Here is a 16,044-nt window from a genome sequence, read left to right as displayed (position 1 = left end):
GGTCGGAAACCTCGCTAAGGATTTAAATCTCAATGTGCAGCAACTCCATTCCACGGGCCTTCAGATTACCTCTGGGTATAAAAAACGGTATTTTGACATAAATCCTGAATCTGGAGTTCTTTTCGTTAGCGAAAGGATCGATCGGGAGGAGCTTTGTCCTAATACGGTAAAATGCTCTTTAAACATAGAGGCCATGCTGAGTAATCCTCGCAGCCTACATCGAATTGAAGTTTCGATTACTGATATAAATGACAATGCTCCGTCTTTTCTGGAAGAAATAACTACACTTGAGATGTACGAGTCTTCGTATGTCGGAGAAAGGCATCCACTGCCGTTAGCTCATGATGCAGACGTCGGTGTTAACTCGCTGAAGACTTACAAATTGAACCCGAATGATCATTTCTCGTTGGATATACAGGACACTGGAGGCCAGAGTGTGTCTGCTGAATTAGTGTTGCAGAAGGCATTAGACCGAGAAAAACAGGCGGTTATTGAACTCACACTGACTGCAATAGATGGAGGGAAACCTCCCAAAACAGGGACTATACAGATACACGTTAATTTACTGGATGTTAATGACAATCCACCTTTGTTCAGTAAATCTCTTTACAAGGTCCAAGTTGCTGAAAATGCAAATATTGGTACAACGCTATTAACACTGACCGCTACCGATTTAGATGACAGTATTAATGGTCAGATTGTTTACAGTTTCACAGAGAAGGGACGTTTAAATCCTGACGACAAATTTGCACTGAATGATGAAACTGGAGAAATTACCGTGAAAGGAAATATTGATTATGAGGAAAACCAAGCATACGAGATTCGTGTTCAAGCACGTGATAAAGGCAATCCTCCTCGCAGCGCACATAGCAAGGTTTTAGTCGAAGTTATTGATGTCAATGACAATGCTCCAGAAATCTCGGTTTCCTCACTCATGAGTCCAGTTAAAGAGGACGCTGAAATAGGCACAGCTGTTGCTATGGTGACTATCAATGATAAAGATGGAGGAAAAAATGGTCTGACAAACTGTAAAATTGCAGGTTCTGTGCCATTTAAGTTAAAGCCTAACTATAAAAACTATTATTCGTTGTTGGTTGACGGGCCTCTTGACCGAGAGAGCGTTTCCCTGTTTAATGTGTCGATTACAGCGACAGATGAGGGAACTCCCTCTCTGTCGAGCACCAGCGTCATTACTGTTCAAGTTTCTGACGTTAATGACAATCCTCCACAATTCCTGGAACCTGTGGTTAATATTTATGTGAAAGAGAATAGTCCGATTGGTACTACTATTCATACACTGACGACATTAGATTCAGATTTGAATGAAAACGCAAAAGTTACATATCGTTTAATAAACAGTTCTCCGAAGGCCCAGCGGATAGCTTCAGTAGTGAACATCAACTCAGAGACTGGAGATATAGTCAGCCTGCAGTCTTTTAACTACGAGGAGTTAAAGACGTTCCAGTTTAAAGTTCAGGCCACAGACTCTGGTGTTCCTCCTCTCAGCAGCAACGTGACTGTGAACGTTTTAGTCCTCGATGAGAATGACAACAGTCCCGCGATTCTCGCGCCCTATTCTGAACACGGCTCCGTTAACAGTGAGAACATCCCATATTCTGCTGAAGCGGGATACTTTGTGGCAAAGATCAGGGCTGTAGACGCAGACTCTGGATACAACGCGCTGCTTTCTTATCACCTCTCTGAGCCCAAAGGAAACAACCTCTTCCGGATCGGAACCAGCACCGGAGAAATCAGGACTAAGAGGAGAATGAGTGACAATGACCTGAAAACTCACCCCTTGGTGGTGTTGGTCTCTGATAACGGAGAACCCTCCCTGTCAGCTACCGTGTCTATTGACGTGGTGGTGGTTGAAAGCACAGCTAACATCCAGACTCAGTTCAGACATGTGCCCATAAAGGAGGAGAGCTTCTCTGATTTAAACCTGTATCTGCTGATCTCCATTGTGTCGGTGTCGGTGATCTTCCTGCTGAGCCTCGTCAGTTTAATAGCTGTCAAATGCCACAGGACAGACGGTAGTTTCAGCAGGTACAGCGCCCCCATGATCACCACCCACCCTGACGGGAGCTGGTCTTACTCCAAATCTACTCAGCAGTATGACGTGTGTTTCAGCTCAGACACACTGAAGAGTGACGTAGTGGTTTTCCCCGCACCGTTTCCGCCTGTAGATGCGGAGCTGATCAGTATTAATGGAGGGGACACGTTTACCAGAACTCAGACTTTACCCAACAAAGACAAGGTAAGAACCATAAAGAATAAACACTACAAACTATAGTGCATGTTGTCTTTCACGTGGCTTCCGTTCACTGCAGATAGTAGAGACGTATTATGAACACTGTGAATACAAAAGTCTGATAGATTCCATACATCTACAGTTTGTGTTCACTGATAGTGCTTAGTGGGAAAGGAGCTCTCCATGGTGCTGGTACATCTCTGCTTACATGCTTGACTTTATCTATGGAAAACTGGCATTGCAAGTGGCATAGCTTCTTAGTGAGTGTGTACATTTTGAAAAAGAAAAAACAAGTTTTATATATATTTAAAGTGGCAAACATTTACACGTTTACCAGAACTCAAACTTTACCCAACAAAGACAAGGTAAGACATTCAACAGATTTAATCTCAGGATTTTTAGAAGTGTGGGGCTCAGCTCGTTGAATTTTAAACATGTTTCAGTTTCAGAAAACGTAACATGTTGGAACCTCTGGTGGGTCTGAATGTTGTAAATTATTTTGCAGTCGTTTGTTGCAGTCGCATCATTTTGCAAACTTAAATTACAAGTAATAAGCTAGAGTCACATTTTTAATTTGGTAGGATTTTAGTTGGTTTTTACCAATACAAAGAACATGTGGGGAAATGTATCCTCTCGGTTATATATCACCTGCTCTTCAATATGAATCATATTCATGTAATTGTGGCAGAACTCCACACGGTGACACTATAGACCGTAACACTGAGAGTCCCGATGTAGTAGTTTCACGCTCCTCCCAGTTTTAGGTGACGATTTGGCTTCTCCAGTCTTTGTCTCAAAGACTGAGCGAAAGGACAGAGGGGAGATCGGTTTCATCCTGTACAATATATATTTGACGCATCTAGAGGTTATATTTTTTCATAGTTGGAACGGGATTTCCTTGCATTGGATGTGCGCTTAAATCGCCCTATGGAATTATGCCTGCACCAATGAGGACGTCTATTGTTTCATGCCTGGTGTTTGTGCTACTGGGGTGCTGCTGGCAAGTGGAGTCTGGGCAGATCTCGTATTCCGTGTTCGAGGAATTGAATCCGGGAACGTCTGTCGGAAATATCGCAAAGGATCTAAACCTCAGTCTTCAGGATTTGGAATCCCGTATGTTTCAGATTGTTACTGGATCAAAAAGAAAATATTTCGAGGTAAATGTAAAGACCGGTGTTCTCTACGTCAATGAAAGAATAGACAGAGAGGAGCTCTGTGCGAAGGCACCAAAATGCACAGTCAGTGTGGAAGCCGTGATAAACAGTCCTTTAAAGCTGTATCGCTTAGAAATAAATATATTAGATGTTAATGACAACGACCCGTTATTCACGGAGAAGTCCCAGACTGTAGACATCGCAGAGAATACTATACCTGGTGTTAAATTTGCTTTGTCGGAAGCTATCGATGCAGATGTAGGTAAGAATACGGTAAATTCGTTTAAATTAACAACGAATGAATATTTCTCCCTCGCTACAATCAAAGGAGAAAGCGTGTATGCAGAGTTGGTTTTACAGAAAACGCTGGATCGAGAGAAACAGCCCGTGATTCATCTCACTGTGACTGCTATAGATGGAGGGACTCCACCAAGATCTGGCACGTCACAGGTTATTATAAACGTTTTAGATATAAATGATAACACTCCAGTGTTTAGTAATAACTTGTACAAAACACGTATATTTGAAAACACGCCAATCGGGACAACTGTGATAGCACTAAATGCAACCGACGCAGACGAGGGGACCAACGGGGAGATAGTGTATTCTTTAAGAAGCAAAGGACAGGATCGCATATTAGAGATTTTTCACATTGATCCTATAACTGGTGCAATAATTGTCAAAGCTGATGTCGATTATGAGCAATACACAGCTTTTGAAATCCGTGCGGAAGCAAACGATAAGGCTCAGCCACCGATGTCTACTCACTGTAAAGTGCTCGTAGAAGTAATTGATGTAAATGACAACGCGCCAGAGATCGTTGTGACGTCGCTGTTCAATAGTGTAAAGGAAGACGCTGACGTAGGCACTGCTATTGCACTTGTGTCCGTTCTTGACAACGATGGCGGTAGAAACGGTGAAGTGAAATGTAAAATTTTGAATCAGGTTCCCTTTAAACTAGAAACAAACTACAAAAACTATTATTCTCTAGTTGTTGACGGGGCCCTTGACAGAGAAATTATCTCCCACTACAACGTAACAATTTCGGCTACAGATGAAGGGACTCCTCCTCTCTCTAACACTAGTGTTATAACTCTTCATATTTCAGATGTAAATGATAACCCGCCTTCTTTCTCAGAACCTGTGGTTCATATTTACGTGAAAGAAAACAGTAAAGTTGGGGTAATTATTAAAACGTTATCTGCATCTGATGCTGACGTTGACAAGAACGGCCAGGTTAGATATTCATTTTTGGACAGTAAAAATAACCCAGTGCCCGTGTCTACAATGGTGAACATCAACTCAGAGACTGGAGATATAGTCAGCCTGCAGTCTTTTAACTACGAGGAGTTTAAGACGTTCCAGTTTAAAGTTCAGGCCACAGACTCTGGTGTTCCTCCTCTCAGCAGCAACGTGACTGTGAACGTTTTAGTCCTCGATGAGAATGACAACAGTCCCACGATTCTCGCGCCCTATTCTGAACACGGCTCCGTTAACAGTGAGAACATCCCATATTCTGCTGAAGCGGGATACTTTGTGGCAAAGATCAGGGCTGTAGACGCAGACTCTGGATACAACGCGCTGCTTTCTTATCACCTCTCTGAGCCCAAAGGAAACAACCTCTTCCGGATCGGAACCAGCACCGGAGAAATCAGGACTAAGAGGAGAATGAGTGACAATGACCTGAAAACTCACCCCTTGGTGGTGTTGGTCTCTGATAACGGAGAACCCTCCCTGTCAGCTACCGTGTCTATTGACGTGGTGGTGGTTGAAAGCACAGCTGACATCCAGACTCAGTTCAGACATGTGCCCATAAAGGAGGAGAGCTTCTCTGATTTAAACCTGTATCTGCTGATCTCCATTGTGTCGGTGTCGGTGATCTTCCTGCTGAGCCTCGTCAGTTTAATAGCTGTCAAATGCCACAGGACAGACGGTAGTTTCAGCAGGTACAGCGCCCCCATGATCACCACCCACCCTGACGGGAGCTGGTCTTACTCCAAATCTACTCAGCAGTATGACGTGTGTTTCAGCTCAGACACGCTGAAGAGTGACGTAGTGGTTTTCCCCGCACCGTTTCCGCCTGTAGATGGGGAGCTGATCAGTATTAACGGAGGAGACACTTTTACCAGAACGCAGACTTTACCCAACAAAGACAAGGTAAGAACCATAAAGAATAACCACTACAAACTAGTGCATGTTGTCTCTCACATGGCTTCCGTTCACTGCAGATAGTAGCGACGTATTATGAACACTGTGAATACAAAAGTCTGATAGATTCCATACATCTACAGTTTTGTTAGATGTTTGTGTTCACTGACAGTGCTTAGGGGGAAAGGAGCTCTCCATGGTGCTGGTACATCTCTGCTTACATGCTTGACTTTATCTATTGCAAACTGGCATTGCAAGTGGCTTAGCTTCTTAGTGAGTGTGTACATTTTGAAAAAGAAAAAAATGTAAAGTGGCAAACATTTTAAGTATACGGACCTAGACCTTTAGCATTGTAGTTATCCACAGCAAAAATACCAAACGCTCATAAAAATGAGGAGGACCAAAATAAAGGGTTCTGTCCGCAAGGTTATGCCAGCTGGTTTGTAAAACATGCTCTGTGTTGTATGTTTGGTGGTCAAAGCACATTACTAAATTAGTTCAGCAGTAACAGCAAGGAACAGTCATATAAAGGCATTTATCAAGTTAATAATTCACGTTTTTTCTTACAATCATAAAGTATTGTCTCTCTTTCTAGTAATAGTATTTTTCTACGATTTATTAAGTCTCCAATTGCTCTGCTTCTTTCTCTGTTACCACTATTTTGGTTTTCCAATACACAAACATATTGCTTTATGGAAAGTTATTACATTTTACATTTTTGGTGTATCTTTTAAGAAAAAGAAACCCTAACTCGAATTGTGTTGAGTAAAGAATCCACTGTGTTCTATCAAAGGGACACATGATGTCGCTCGAGACCACACATTCAATTGTGTCCATTAATGACCTAAAACTCCTCCTCCGCTGTCGGTGAACATTCGGGGCTGGGTTAGTAAACCACTTCGTCTTGAAAGCTGGTCCATGACTGAGGAGGGCTTGGCTGTCTTGTGGATATGTTGCCGTATTTGTGGATGAATGACGTTTGTTAGCGTGAATTTCTGACTCTTCACAAAAAGAATGATTCGTCACCAGCATAGAGAGGCGGAATGGATGTTGTGCGCCATTCTTCTTTGTTTATCTGGCTGGTCTGCAGCTCAGATTTCCTACTCCGTTTCCGAGGAGGTGGACAAAGGCACAGCGGTGGGGAATCTCGCTAAGGATTTAAACGTTCATGCACAGCAACTGGAAGAACGGGGTTTTCGGATTGTATCGGGATACAGTAAGAAATATTTCGAAGCGAATTTAAGAACCGGAGCGTTGATTGTGAACGACAGGATAGACCGCGAAGAGCTTTGTCCGAATCTGCCAAAGTGTACCTTAAATATTGAGGGATTATTGCGCAATCCGATTAATATTTATCGTATTGAAGTCAGTATTCTTGACATTAATGATAATGCGCCATCATTCCTCGAGCAAATCCATATGTTTAATATCTCCGAGTCTTCGTCAACGGGAGAGAGGTATCCGCTCCCGGTAGCCCAGGACGCAGACACCGGCAGTAATTCAGTGAAAACCTACAAGTTAAGTACGAACGAGCATTTCTCCATAGATGTGAGTAGCGGAGGAGACGGCGCGTCCGCCGAGTTAGTGTTGCAGAAAGCTTTAGACCGAGAGAAACAACCCACTATTAGATTAACTTTAACCGCTGTAGACGGAGGAAAACCTGCCAGGTCTGGAACTATGCAGGTTCTTGTCCATGTGGTCGATAGTAATGATAACATGCCTACGTTTAGCAAGACGCTATATAAAGTAAGAGTCAGTGAAAAAACACCTATAGGTACAACAATTTTGAAATTAAATGCAACCGATTTAGACGAAGGTACAAATTCAGACATACGATATGCTTTAATGAAAAGAGGAAATGTGAACTCTCCTGAAAAATTTATTGTCAGTCCTGAAAGCGGCGAGATCACAGTGAAGGCCAATTTGGATTACGAGGAAAGCAATGCATATGAATTACGAGTACAAGCCACAGACCAAGGCGCTTCCCCTCGCAGTGGTTATTCTAAAGTTCTGGTAGAAGTTATTGATGTCAACGACAATGCACCAGAAATCTCTATAACTTCACTGATGAGTCCAGTACAGGAAAGTGCCAAAATTGGAACAGTCGTTGCATTGGTGACTGTGACTGATAAAGATGGAGGGCAGAATGGTCTTACCTCTTGTCAAATTGAAGACTCGGTCCCTTTTAAACTAATATTAAATTACAAAAATTATTACTCTGTGGTAGTTGACGGCCTCCTTGACAGAGAGACTGTAACACATTACAATGTAACCGTTACTGCTACGGATGAAGGGAGTCCGCCTCTCTCTAGCACTGCTGTAATCACTGTGGACATTTCTGATATAAACGACAATGCGCCACATTTCACAGAAGCCAATATGAATATATTCGTGAAAGAGAATAGTAAAGTGGGAGATATAATAAGTAGAACAACTGCACAAGATGCAGATACAAATGAAAACGCTAAATTAACGTATTCATTGATGGATACTCATCCGAACGGTTTTCCAATTTCAACAGTTGTAAACATCAACTCAGAGACTGGAGATATAGTCAGCCTGCAGTCTTTTAACTACGAGGAGTTTAAGACGTTCCAGTTTAAAGTTCAGGCCACAGACTCTGGTGTTCCTCCTCTCAGCAGCAACGTGACTGTGAACGTTTTAGTCCTCGATGAGAATGACAACAGTCCCACGATTCTCGCGCCCTATTCTGAACACGGCTCCGTTAACAGTGAGAACATCCCATATTCTGCTGAAGCGGGATACTTTGTGGCAAAGATCAGGGCTGTAGACGCAGACTCTGGATACAACGCGCTGCTTTCTTATCACCTCTCTGAGCCCAAAGGAAACAACCTCTTCCGGATCGGAACCAGCACCGGAGAAATCAGGACTAAGAGGAGGATGAGTGACAATGACCTGAAAACTCACCCCTTGGTGGTGTTGGTCTCTGATAACGGAGAACCCTCCCTGTCAGCTACCGTGTCTATTGACGTGGTGGTGGTTGAAAGCACAGCTGACATCCAGACTCAGTTCAGACATGTGCCCATAAAGGAGGAGAGCTTCTCTGATTTAAACCTGTATCTGCTGATCTCCATTGTGTCGGTGTGTGTGATCTTCCTGCTGAGCCTCGTCAGTTTAATAGCTGTCAAATGCCACAGGACAGACGGTAGTTTCAGCAGGTACAGCGCCCCCATGATCACCACCCACCCTGACGGGAGCTGGTCTTACTCCAAATCTACTCAGCAGTATGACGTGTGTTTCAGCTCAGACACACTGAAGAGTGACGTAGTGGTTTTCCCCGCACCGTTTCCGCCTGTAGATGCGGAGCTGATCAGTATTAACGGAGGAGACACGTTTACCAGAACCCAGACTTTACCCAACAAAGACAAGGTAAGAACCATGAAGAATAAACACTATAAACTATAGTGCATGTTGTCTTTCACGTGGCTTCCGTTCACTGCAGATAGTAGAGACGTATTATGAACACTGTGAATACAAAAGTCTGATAGATTCCATACATCTACAGTTTTGTTAGATGTTTGTGTTCACTGATAGTGCTTAGTGGGAAAGGAGCTCTCCATGGTGCTGGAACATCTCTGCTTACATGCTTGACTTTATCTATGGAAAACTGGCATTGCAAGTGGCTTAGCTTCTTAGTGAGTGTGTACATTTTGAAAAAGAAAAAAATTTAAAGTGGCAAACATTTTAAGTATACGGGCCTACGTTTAGCATTGTAGTTATCCACAGCAGAAATACCAAACGCTCATAAAAATGAGGAGGACCAAAATTAAGGGTTCTGTCCGCAAGGTTAACCCAGCTGGTTTGTAAAACATGCTCTGTGTTGTATGCTTGGTGGTCAAAGCACATTACTAAATTAGTTCAGCAGTAACCGCAAGGAACAGTCATATAAAGGCATTTGTCAAGTTAATAATTCACGTTTTTTCTTACAATCATAAATTATTGTCTCTCTTTCTAGTAATAGTATTTTTCTCTGATTTATTAAGTCTCCAATTGCTCTGCTTCTTTCTCTGTTACCACTATTTTGGTTTTCCAATAGACAAACATATTGCTTTATGGAAAGTTATTACATTTAACATTTTTGGTGTATCTTTTAAGAAAAAAAAACCCTAACTCGAATTGTGTTGAGTAAAGAATCCACTGTGTTCTATCAAAGGAACACATGATGTCGCTCGAGACCACACATTCAATTGTGTCCATTAATGACCTAAAACTCCTCCTCCGCTGTCGGTGAACATTCGGGGCTGGGTTAGTAAACCACTTCGTCTTGAAAGCTGGTCCATGACTGAGGAGGGCTTGGCTGTCTTGTGGATATGTTGCCGTATTTGTGGATGAATGACGTTTGTTAGCGTGAATTTCTGACTCTTCACAAAAAAGAATGATTCGTCACCAGCATAGAGAGGCGGAATGGATGTTGTGCGCCATTCTTCTTTGTTTATCTGGCTGGTCTGCAGCTCAGATTTCCTACTCCGTTTCCGAGGAGGTGGACAAAGGCACAGCGGTGGGGAATCTCGCTAAGGATTTAAACGTTCATACACAGCAACTGGAAGAACGGGGTTTTCGGATTGTATCTGGATACAGTAAGAAATATTTCGAAGCGAATTTAAGAACCGGAGCGTTGATTGTTAACGACAGGATAGACCGCGAAGAGCTTTGTCCGAATCTGCCAAAGTGTACCTTAAATATTGAGGGATTATTGAGCAATCCGATTAATATTTATCGCATTGAAGTCAGTATTCTTGACATTAATGATAATGCGCCATCATTCCTCGAGCAAATCCATATGTTTAATATCTCCGAGTCTTCGTCAACGGGAGAGAGGTATCCGCTCCCGGTAGCCCAGGACGCAGACACCGGCAGTAATTCAGTGAAAACCTACAAGTTAAGTACGAACGAGCATTTCTCCATAGATGTGAGTAGCGGAGGAGACGGCGCGTCCGCCGAGTTAGTGTTGCAGAAAGCTTTAGACCGAGAGAAACAATCCACTATTAGATTAACTTTAACCGCTGTAGACGGAGGAAAACCTGCCAGGTCTGGAACTATGCAGGTTCTTGTCAATGTGATCGATAGTAATGATAACATGCCTACGTTTAGCAAGCCGCTATATAAAGTAAGAGTCAGTGAAAAAACACCTATAGGTACAACAATTTTGAAATTAAATGCAACAGATTTAGATGAAGGTCCACATTCAGACATACGATATGCTTTAATGAAAAGAGGAAATGTGAACTCTCCTGAAAAATTTATTGTCAGTCCTGAAAGCGGCGAGATCACAGTGAAGGCCAATTTGGATTACGAGGAAAGCAATGCATATGAATTACGAGTACAAGCCACAGACCAAGGCCCTTCCCCTCGCAGTGGTTATTCTAAAGTACTGGTAGAAGTTATTGATGTCAACGACAATGCGCCAGAAATCTCTATAACTTCACTGATGAGTCCAGTACAGGAAAGTGCCAAAATTGGAACAGTCGTTGCATTGGTGACTGTGACTGATAAAGATGGAGGGCAGAATGGTCTTACCTCTTGTCAAATTAAAGATTCAGTCCCTTTTAAACTAATATTAAATTACAAAAATTATTACTCTGTGGTAGTTGACGGCCTCCTTGACAGAGAGACTGTAACACATTACAATGTAACCGTTACTGCTAAGGATGAAGGTAGTCCGCCTCTCTCTAGCACTGCTGTAATCACTGTGGACATTTCTGATATAAACGACAATGCGCCACATTTCACAGAAGCCAATATGAATATATTCGTGAAAGAGAATAGTAAAGTGGGAGATATAATAAGTAGAACAACTGCACAAGATGCAGATACAAATGAAAACGCGAAATTAACGTATTCATTGATGGATACTCATCCGAACGGTTTTCCAATTTCAACAGTTGTAAACATCAACTCAGAGACTGGAGATATAGTCAACCTGCAGTCTTTTAACTACGAGGAGTTTAAGACGTTCCAGTTTAAAGTCCAGGCCACAGACTCTGGTGTTCCTCCTCTCAGCAGCAACGTGACTGTGAACGTTTTAGTCCTCGATGAGAATGACAACAGTCCCACGATCCTCGCGCCCTATTCTGAACACGGCTCCGTTAACAGTGAGAACATCCCATATTCTGCTGAAGCGGGATACTTTGTGGCAAAGATCAGGGCTGTAGACGCAGACTCTGGATACAACGCGCTGCTTTCTTATCACCTCTCTGAGCCCAAAGGAAACAACCTCTTCCGGATCGGAACCAGCACCGGAGAAATCAGGACTAAGAGGAGAATGAGTGACAATGACCTGAAAACTCACCCCTTGGTGGTGTTGGTCTCTGATAACGGAGAACCCTCCCTGTCAGCTACCGTGTCTATTGACGTGGTGGTGGTTGAAAGCACAGCTGACATCCAGACTCAGTTCAGACATGTGCCCATAAAGGAGGAGAGCTTCTCTGATTTAAACCTGTATCTGCTGATCTCCATTGTGTCGGTGTGTGTGATCTTCCTGCTGAGCCTCGTCAGTTTAATAGCTGTCAAATGCCACAGGACAGACGGTAGTTTCAGCAGGTACAGCGCCCCCATGATCACCACCCACCCTGACGGGAGCTGGTCTTACTCCAAATCTACTCAGCAGTATGACGTGTGTTTCAGCTCAGACACACTGAAGAGTGACGTAGTGGTTTTCCCCGCACCGTTTCCGCCTGTAGATGCGGAGCTGATTAGTATTAACGGAGGAGACACGTTTACAAGGACTCAGACTTTACCCAACCAAGACAAGGTATGCTATACTTTTTTATTAATGCTTGAATAATATATTGGGGATTAAAACAACTTAACAACTTTAATATATATCCAATTATACTTTATGACTTCTTATGAGCTACGTACATTGATATACCACTGTATAAAAGCATGGGTGAACATGAAATCAATGAAAGTGTAAGCATGGCAACAAGACAGACTTAACCTTTGTTAACCGTTAATAATCAACGGATATAACTTTTCATGAAGGCAGAACTACACTATGGAAAGTGCTATGCCTTTTGTGTTTAAATAGCAACGCTGTTCGTTGGCGCTCTCCTTGGTGCTGATGTCAGGCTTGTGACATATGGTTTCTGCACCGCTCCCATCATGAAACAAGCACATTTGTTTGTATAGTTATTAGCATTTTCTTTTCTAAAATGGCTTTATATCGTATTTAAATCCCGTGAGGTCATCTTTCATGTTTTGCAAATCGTCTGGATGCATTCCACTTTTTTTTAACGTTCAGGTGGTTATCTGGGTTTGGAAATATCCACTATGAACATTTCGCTAAATGTTTAAATACTAAACACTGCTTACGTGTATACCAGATTTACTATTAAATATTAGTTCATGATTTGAGGCCAATCGTCATGTGAGGTCGGAGAGCATTTTGAGCCACTCGGAACGGTATTTGTAGGGAACTATTGCATATTATTTGACAAAGCGTATATCGAATTTATCATTCCCCACATGATGTCGCTGTAGACCATAGAGTGGAATGTTTGTGTGTCTAACACTCCTCCTTAATGGGTGGTGAAACGAAATCGTCATCAGTCATCACATGGCACTCGATGGTGTTGGACGAGAAAGACTGGATCTTACACGGAGCGATTTGTTTTGGAAGGAATTACCTGTATGAGATTGATGATTTGCTCCGTTCAGCACTTTTATTGCACCGAGGATGTATGTGCGACGGCAGAATGGAAACAACTGGATTCGCATTATTGCGTTGCTTTGTCTTTGTGACTGGTCTGCCTCGCAGATATCTTACTCCATTTCCGAGGAGGTGAACAAAGGCACTGTGGTGGGGAACATCGCAAAGGATTTGAACCTAAATCTGCAGGATATACAAAACAGGGAGATCCAAATCGTATCGGGTTACAAGAAGAAATATTTTGACGTGAATTTGCGGACCGGGAACCTCTTTGCTGACGAACGAATAGACAGAGAAGAGTTTTGTCCAAATACGGTAAAATGTACGTTGAAATTACAGGCCGTTTTAAAGAATCCAATGAATGCACACCGTATTGAAGTAAACGTTTTAGATATAAATGATAACTCGCCAGTTTTCATCGACCATTCGCATGTATTTAATATCTCAGAATCGCTTTCACCGGGAGAGCGATATCTTCTTCCAATAGCAGAAGACGCGGACATGGGCAGCAACACAGTAAAGACTTACAAGCTGAGTCAAAATGAATATTTCTCTCTCGATGTTCAGAGCGGAGGAGAAGAAGTGTCTGCTGAGTTAGTGCTGCAGAAAGCGTTAGACAGAGAAAAGCAACCAGTAATTACACTTCTCTTGACCGCTGTAGATGGAGGTAAACCTCCGAGATCGGGGACATTGCAGTTGACTGTTAATGTAATAGATGTCAATGACAACACGCCCGCTTTCAGTAAATCTCTTTATAAGGCGCGTGTTAATGAAAATGCATCTCCCGAAACGCGCGTAATAAAGTTAAACGCAACAGATTTAGACGAGGGCATGAACAGTAAGATCCTGTATTCCTTCATCAAACGGGGAAACGCAGATCCATCAAATATGTTCGATCTAAATCCAGAAACAGGAGAAATCACCGTGAAGGGTACATTAGATTATGAAGAGACGTCTGCTTATGAGGTTAGAGTTCAAGCAAAGGATCAAGGCGCCTCACCTCGTAGTGCGCATGCTAAACTACTGATAGAGATCATTGATGTGAATGACAATGCGCCAGAAATATCTGTGACGTCACTCATGACTCCAGTAAAAGAAGATGCAGAACTGGGGACAATCGTTGCTTTAGTAACAGTGAGCGACAACGATGGAGGAAATAATGGTGTAACTAGCTGCAGGGTAGTTGGCTCTGTTCCGTTTAAACTGAAGTCCAACTACAAAAATGACTATTCATTAGTAGTAGATGGACCACTGGACAGAGAAAACACTTCTCTTTACAACGTCACTATCGCAGTCACAGATGAAGGAAGTCCACCTCTGTCCAGTATCAGGGTCATTACTGTTCATGTTTCTGACGTCAATGATAATCCACCTCGATTTATGGAGCCTGTGATTAATATTTATGTAAAAGAAAATAGTCAAACGGGCTCCGTTATTTCTACAATTAATGCATTTGATCCCGACTCGGACACTAATGCAAAACTTACTTACACATTACTGGATAGTCATCCAAGAAATATTCCAATTTCATCCATGTTAAACATCAACTCAGAGACTGGAGATATAGTCAACCTGCAGTCTTTTAACTACGAGGAGTTTAAGACGTTCCAGTTTAAAGTTCAGGCCACAGACTCTGGTGTTCCTCCTCTCAGCAGCAACGTGACTGTGAACGTTTTAGTCCTCGATGAGAATGACAACAGTCCCGCGATCCTCGCGCCCTATTCTGAACACGGCTCCGTTAACAGTGAGAACATCCCATATTCTGCTGAAGCGGGATACTTTGTGGCAAAGATCAGGGCTGTAGACGCAGACTCTGGATACAACGCGCTGCTTTCTTATCACCTCTCTGAGCCCAAAGGAAACAACCTCTTCCGGATCGGAACCAGCACCGGAGAAATCAGGACTAAGAGGAGAATGAGTGACAATGACCTGAAAACTCACCCCTTGGTGGTGTTGGTCTCTGATAACGGAGAACCCTCCCTGTCAGCTACCGTGTCTATTGACGTGGTGGTGGTTGAAAGCACAGCTGACATCCAGACTCAGTTCAGACATGTGCCCATAAAGGAGGAGAGCTTCTCTGATTTAAACCTGTATCTGCTGATCTCCATTGTGTCGGTGTCGGTGATCTTCCTGCTGAGCCTCGTCAGTTTAATAGCTGTCAAATGCCACAGGACAGACGGTAGTTTCAGCAGGTACAGCGCCCCCATGATCACCACCCACCCTGACGGGAGCTGGTCTTACTCCAAATCTACTCAGCAGTATGACGTGTGTTTCAGCTCAGACACACTGAAGAGTGACGTAGTGGTTTTCCCCGCACCGTTTCCGCCTGTAGATGCGGAGCTGATCAGTATTAATGGAGGAGACACTTTTACCAGAACGCAGACTTTACCCAACCAAGACAAGGTATGTTTTTCAGTGAAGTGCTTTCTGTTTACAATTGCAATGGTTAACATAATTTCCCATACATTTATTGAAATTCTGCCTACACAAGCTAACAGAACCTGGAACAATTTTAATAAACATGACACACAACTTCTGCTGTTCATAGGAGCATATCTGGTAGTTTATCAATTAACAAATAGAAACTCCCGCAAGTGATGGGATTCAGCTCCCAACTCTGTAACACCTGAGAACACCTATATGCCCATATGCTTCAGTCGTGAGATGGCGGTCCTTGAAAACAGGATTGTTTGATTCTAAACAGCTCATTGAATCCCTACAGTTCATGGGCGGAATTGTGCAGTGCTTTCCGTGGTGCTGAAATGAATCTATGCAACCATTGCATGATATCAACTCTCTGGATCCTTCTATTGCTAAAC

The 16,044-nt window shown here is 42.9% G+C and overlaps 1 protein-coding gene and 2 pseudogenes across 14 annotated transcripts in view; all 3 read left to right on the top strand.

The window, feature by feature from the left end:
• Nucleotides 1–16,044, top strand: part of LOC311013230 (protocadherin alpha-C2-like) — a gene marked incomplete at its 5' end in the record, with an annotated part of 181,695 nt that overhangs the window by 118,259 nt on the left and 47,392 nt on the right. The window contains one exon of one of the 12 annotated variants that reach the window (XM_084009226.1): nt 351–2,257. The exons of 9 other annotated variants lie outside the window; for them this stretch is intronic. In XM_084009226.1, coding sequence (XP_083865352.1) covers nt 351–2,257 — 1,907 coding nt within the window. Of the gene's footprint in view, nt 1–350; nt 2,258–6,584; nt 8,944–13,222; nt 15,629–16,044 lie in introns of those variants that run through there. 2 more of the 12 variants (XM_084009222.1, XM_084009232.1) reach the window with 2 other exon arrangements.
• Nucleotides 3,367–5,637, top strand: LOC311013333 (protocadherin alpha-8 pseudogene; annotated as a pseudogene). The gene has a single exon. The product of its transcript is annotated as a protocadherin alpha-8 pseudogene (transcript).
• On the top strand, nt 9,737–13,098 carry LOC311013332 (protocadherin alpha-2 pseudogene; annotated as a pseudogene). Its single transcript has 3 exons — nt 9,737–9,801; nt 9,965–12,325; nt 13,057–13,098. The product of its transcript is annotated as a protocadherin alpha-2 pseudogene (transcript).

The sequence above is a fragment of the Eutrigla gurnardus genome (assembly GCF_963514095.1).
Source record: "Eutrigla gurnardus genome assembly, chromosome: 5".
Classification (NCBI taxonomy): Eukaryota; Metazoa; Chordata; class Actinopteri; order Perciformes; family Triglidae; genus Eutrigla; species Eutrigla gurnardus.
This window is presented reverse-complemented; position numbering and strand designations above follow the sequence as displayed.